A 4,961-nucleotide genomic window follows, 5' to 3' on the forward strand; every position below is an offset into this window, starting at 1 on the left:
CCTAATGTTTAATTGCTAATAAGTAATAGTACTATTAAATTTAAAACCGATAATACTAGAATAACTCAATTGCAAATATTGAAACTTAATTAAGAAGGTGTTAATAAAAAAAAAAAAATTATATATTTAAAGTTTTAGGGGGTCATTTTAAAACGTCTGCAGTTAAGGGTGTCCCCGTTCATTTTTACCATTTCTTTCTAAGCACTACTACTAATACGTCTAAAAAGAGAATGTAAATCATATAAATATATACCACTCATCAAGGACTCGTTATGATCTTGCCCATTTAGTTTATAGTAAAAATTTGAAGAATTTTATAAATGTTAAAATTCGGGAGCGTATAATTTAATTTACACATTCTTCTTCAGAGTTCAGATGGAATTTTTCTTTCTTTATAGGGTAAATTGCAATAGCAGTTTTAGTTGAGTTTTACTTTGGCACTCGAGCTTTTAAGATTATTGTATTTTAATTTTACTTTAGACAGAAAGTTCTATCTTGGCTCATCCGACGTCTCGATCGGCTCTACGAAACCCATTGACCTTCTGCCCATTATCTCGTGCTTTTACGTATCATAACAAAAGGGCTGTAATTAAACGAACAGTGATCGAATTGAAAGCTAATGGAGAAGGGAAATGGAATTTGACAGTTACATGGCGCAAAGTTTGAGCAATGACTTTGCTTTCTTAAATCTACTTTAAGTTTAACCAAACATTATAATATAATAAAAAAAGTTAAGTATTTTTTAATAGTGGAATCTAATGCAGAAGATATAAATTAAAATCGCCTTATGGATGGAGGTAGAACGAACGCTATCCTCACATTTTATATATGCTGTTGTTTTTTTTTTAAAAAAAGTTCGAAAGCATATGATAAATGTTAACATATTGTAAAGTGGCGAAAGCATCTAGTTCTAACCCCGCGTCACTTTTGAAACCTGTATAGGTAATACAACAGCGACATGTATTACTCTATCAACGGTCCAGATCCACTCAATAATCACAAATTTTCCTTTTTCCGGGCCATTATATATATCAATAGAACTCCACCAAGCTCTGCACCACAGGAAAATTAAGAGTCGACCAACACATATATTTGATCAAAAATGGGTGTTAACCCGAGGGTTTACTTCGACATCACGATCGGCGGAGCGCCTGCGGGGCGGATGGTGATGGAGCTTTTCGCCGACAAGACACCGACCACCGCCGAGAACTTTCGCGCGCTCTGCACCAGCGAGAAGGGTAAGGGGCGCGCGGGGAAGCCCCTCCACTACAAGGGATCCACCTTCCACCGCGTCATCCCCGGCTTTATGTGCCAGGTACGAAAGAATCGTTTTTCTCCACAAACTTAAGTTGCTATATAGTTAGCTTGATATGAAAAACTTAACGATTGGATTTAGACTCGTCTTTCCAAAGGCTCGGGTCTAACTCAAAATTAAGATCTGATCCCGCCGGATCCGACCCGAATCCTTATATTCGCGAGATACGAAGCTCAGATTTTGATTTGATAAATGATGCATGCTGTCTGAAAACATATACAACAGGGCGGCGACTTCACTGCGGGCAACGGGACCGGCGGGGAGTCGATCTATGGGGCGACATTCAAAGACGAGAACTTTGAGCTGAAGCACACGGGCTGTGGCATGCTGTCGATGGCGAACGCAGGGCCGAACACGAACGGCTCGCAGTTCTTCATCTGCACCGCGAAGACGCCCTGGCTCGACGGAAAACACGTCGTGTTCGGGAAGGTTGTGGAGGGGACGGAGGCCCTCGCTGCCGTCGAGAAGGCCGGATCGCAGAGCGGCCGCACCGTGAAGCCCGTCGTCATCGCGGACTGCGGCCAGCTGTAGCTGTATAGCTGGCTGCATTTTGAACCAGCAGCGGCACGATTATTGATGCGCTGATGATCCCTCTACATACGTTGTCTCCTTACTAAACTTCGACGTCATGTTGAAATTTAAATGTGTCTCGTATCTATAAGTGTCACGAATGGAGTGTCTATAATCTGTAACCCATTTAACTGAAATTATCAATTCCAAATAATTAAATAAAATCTGGCTCTTTCTATTAAATAATTTGCTTGACAATTTTTTTATTTATGGGGTAGAATACAAAAAAAAAAAAATGATAAATATTCGCTTTTTACACTGCTGCGAGCCCTCAAAATTTACACCCGCCGTCGAATCAAGCGATTCGGCAAATGAGGGATCGGATCAGCCGAATTCAGTCCCGCACAGTAAATTTGGTTCGGCTAGATCAGCGGAATCAAAAGAATAGTACAGTACTTTCTGTTCGGCTGAAGAGCCGAAAAGCTTATATATTGCTCAAAAACAGAAAATATTTACAAAAAAAAGTGTGCGCCGCTATGGTGTGTTATCTCTGAGGAAAATCTAATTTATAGACTACTCCTAAAAAAAAACAGTAAATGCGAAAGAATGAAAGAATTATAAGTGAACTACTCCTAAAAAGTAGTAAAATGCGATGAAAATGAAAATTATTTTCTTGCTCACAGAAAAAAAAAGACCCCTCTAACCGGCATTCCTTGTTTATTTATAGCTCCGCCTGTTGCTTATTCAGTTATTCTTTACCGTCGGCCATGTTTCTATTTCTGTGGACCATTTTCGGCCAAGTAATTGAGTCGGTTTTAACCGCTTTTCAATTTCAAGTGCGTTTTTTCGATTCCTGTCACACCACGTGGTCTAATTGCTGGCTTCAAGGACTGTTCCTGTGGTGCACCTGATCCACCACATGGCACGATTTTTGTAGCACCAGCATACACTTTACCTCTTTATCTTTTAAAATCTCTTCTTTTTTTTTTTCCCTTGACATTTGAAATTGTTAGCAGTTAACCTCGCATCATATTATTTCGCCATCATTCTATGCATATATTATATGGTACAATTATATAGATAGCTATTAATCTATCTATATTATATTCTTTCGTATAATTACCTAGTTTGAAGAAAAAAAAACTTCTATGCATTTCCATCATTTCTAAAAATATAATGGGTAACTTTTAAATGCTGCTATACTGTGCAGCTTTTATACGGAATAATAACAGTGTCGGAATAAGTGCTACAATTATAAATATTAAAAAGATAAAATTAAAGCTTTTAAAAGGTAGGGAGGCTCTGTAGAAACAAATAATTGTAGGGGTTTCCTAGACCCAAAGCCTTTAAGATGGTAATGCAATCAGTGACAGTAGATAATAATCTCAACATGGCATCCATTTTAATAGGGGCCAAATGAAATTAATGAAATTTTATATATAGCCCCTTTTGCGGGAATTATATGCGAATCCTTAGGCCACAAATTTATTTTGACATAGTTTTTTAAGCTTCAGGTTACTACAACAGAATTAGGTTATAGCGACATATGTTTAGGATATTTTTGTGTAAGTGTCCCATTTATACCAAAACTTAAAAAAATCTACTAATGCCTAAATATAAAGCCTAATCCAACAAAAAATAAAAGGTTATTCTACTCAACCCATCCCATCTAGCCCATTCGGCTCGATTACAAACAAAAAAGAAAAAAAAGAAAAGAAAAATCGATTACCATCTCCCCTTCTCTCCTCACTCAATCCGCTGAAATCCTAGACGAAAAGCTCTTTCCTCTCCTTATCCTCCGCCACCGCAGCCAACGAGGTAGAGTTCCGGCGGTTGCTAAATGCTTAAATAAGTGTTAGCAAATTAGCAGCACTCTTTTTAGATTATACCGACACCCTTTAACTGTCACTATATATCTAGCGACCCTACATATAGCAACACTTTTTAAAAGTATCGGTAATTTAGCCAGCAATACTTTTTTTGACATGTACCGACATTTAAAAGTGTCGCTATAGACCGTTTTTGTTGTAGTGTTAATCCTCCCAAAATAAAGCAATTCGTAATTCAATTCCTTGTGGTTCAAAATTTCCTATGTTCTCGCAACATTTTTATAATTAAAAGATTCCTATTTCTCACCTTAAGATTGAGTTTGGACTGTTTTGGTTTCGGGTTAGGATAGATCAAGTCTGGATCTTCCTTGATCCGAGGTTTTAGATAGGATAAATGATTGAAATTGTATAATCTAGAGTCTTAACCATGTCCGTAGGTCTCCCAACTTCAGTGTCGAAGTATGAGTTTAACTTCTGAGATCTGTAAAAACAAATAGATTCTTAGATGAAATAATGATTGAAATTGTAAAGTCTAGACACTAAATCTAATCTAGAAGAACTCTAATATACCGGATTTTAATATAAAAGTAAATATAAATAAAAATAGTGTGAGATACTATTTTTATTTGACTTAAAGAAATAAAATATAAGTCAGAAACGACTTTTGCTGAAATCGGAACGAAAACAAAATATTTAGAATTTTCTGTAAGAAATGGGGCTGATATTTTAGCAGAAAATGTACAGTGCCAGAAAATTATGAAAACTGAAAAATATATCAGAATTATTTTTATGAGGCTAGACTTAAAGTTTCATGTCATTCTGACATCCGGAAAGTAAAAAATAAAATCCGACTGCTATCTGCTAGAGATTTCAGTTCGGTAGAGCTTTCGGTGACAAAAAATGATCGAAACTGAAAGATTAAAATTTTTTTGTACTTATTAAGTAAAACCGAGCCTGGCTGTCAAATTTGAGCGCAAACGGACATTCAAAAAGGCTCCGGTGAAAAGTATCAGATTTTGAAAGCTAAATTGCTGAAAGTTGAATAGTGTTTTGAGGGGCTAATTGTGTATAAGAAGACTTCTTGTCTTCTTCTTCCTTCTCAACCGTGGACCACCAACACCATACACGCACACATGGTGAGGAGAGAGAAACTCTCCCTTTCTCTCTCTAGATATCTCCCTCATCTCTCTAGATCTCTCTCTAAAAATTTGAGGGTTGGTGGAGAAGAAGCTTGGGAACATGTTGGAGGCGACGCTTCGGGTCCTCGTGCGGCCGTTTGAGCGACGTGCTTCCGTCTCGGTGTTCAC

The 4,961-nt window shown here is 37.5% G+C and overlaps 1 protein-coding gene across 1 annotated transcript; it reads left to right on the top strand.

Annotated features, from left to right (window-relative positions):
- LOC109707221 (peptidyl-prolyl cis-trans isomerase-like) lies at window positions 1,047-2,068 on the top strand. The gene is made up of 2 exons (XM_020228355.1): window positions 1,047-1,315; window positions 1,541-2,068. Exons 1-2 carry the CDS (start codon window positions 1,103-1,105, stop codon window positions 1,844-1,846), a joined length of 519 nt encoding a protein of 172 aa, XP_020083944.1. The 5' UTR covers window positions 1,047-1,102; the 3' UTR covers window positions 1,847-2,068.

This window comes from Ananas comosus, linkage group 3 (genome assembly GCF_001540865.1).
Source record: "Ananas comosus cultivar F153 linkage group 3, ASM154086v1, whole genome shotgun sequence".
Taxonomy (NCBI): domain Eukaryota; kingdom Viridiplantae; phylum Streptophyta; class Magnoliopsida; order Poales; family Bromeliaceae; genus Ananas; species Ananas comosus.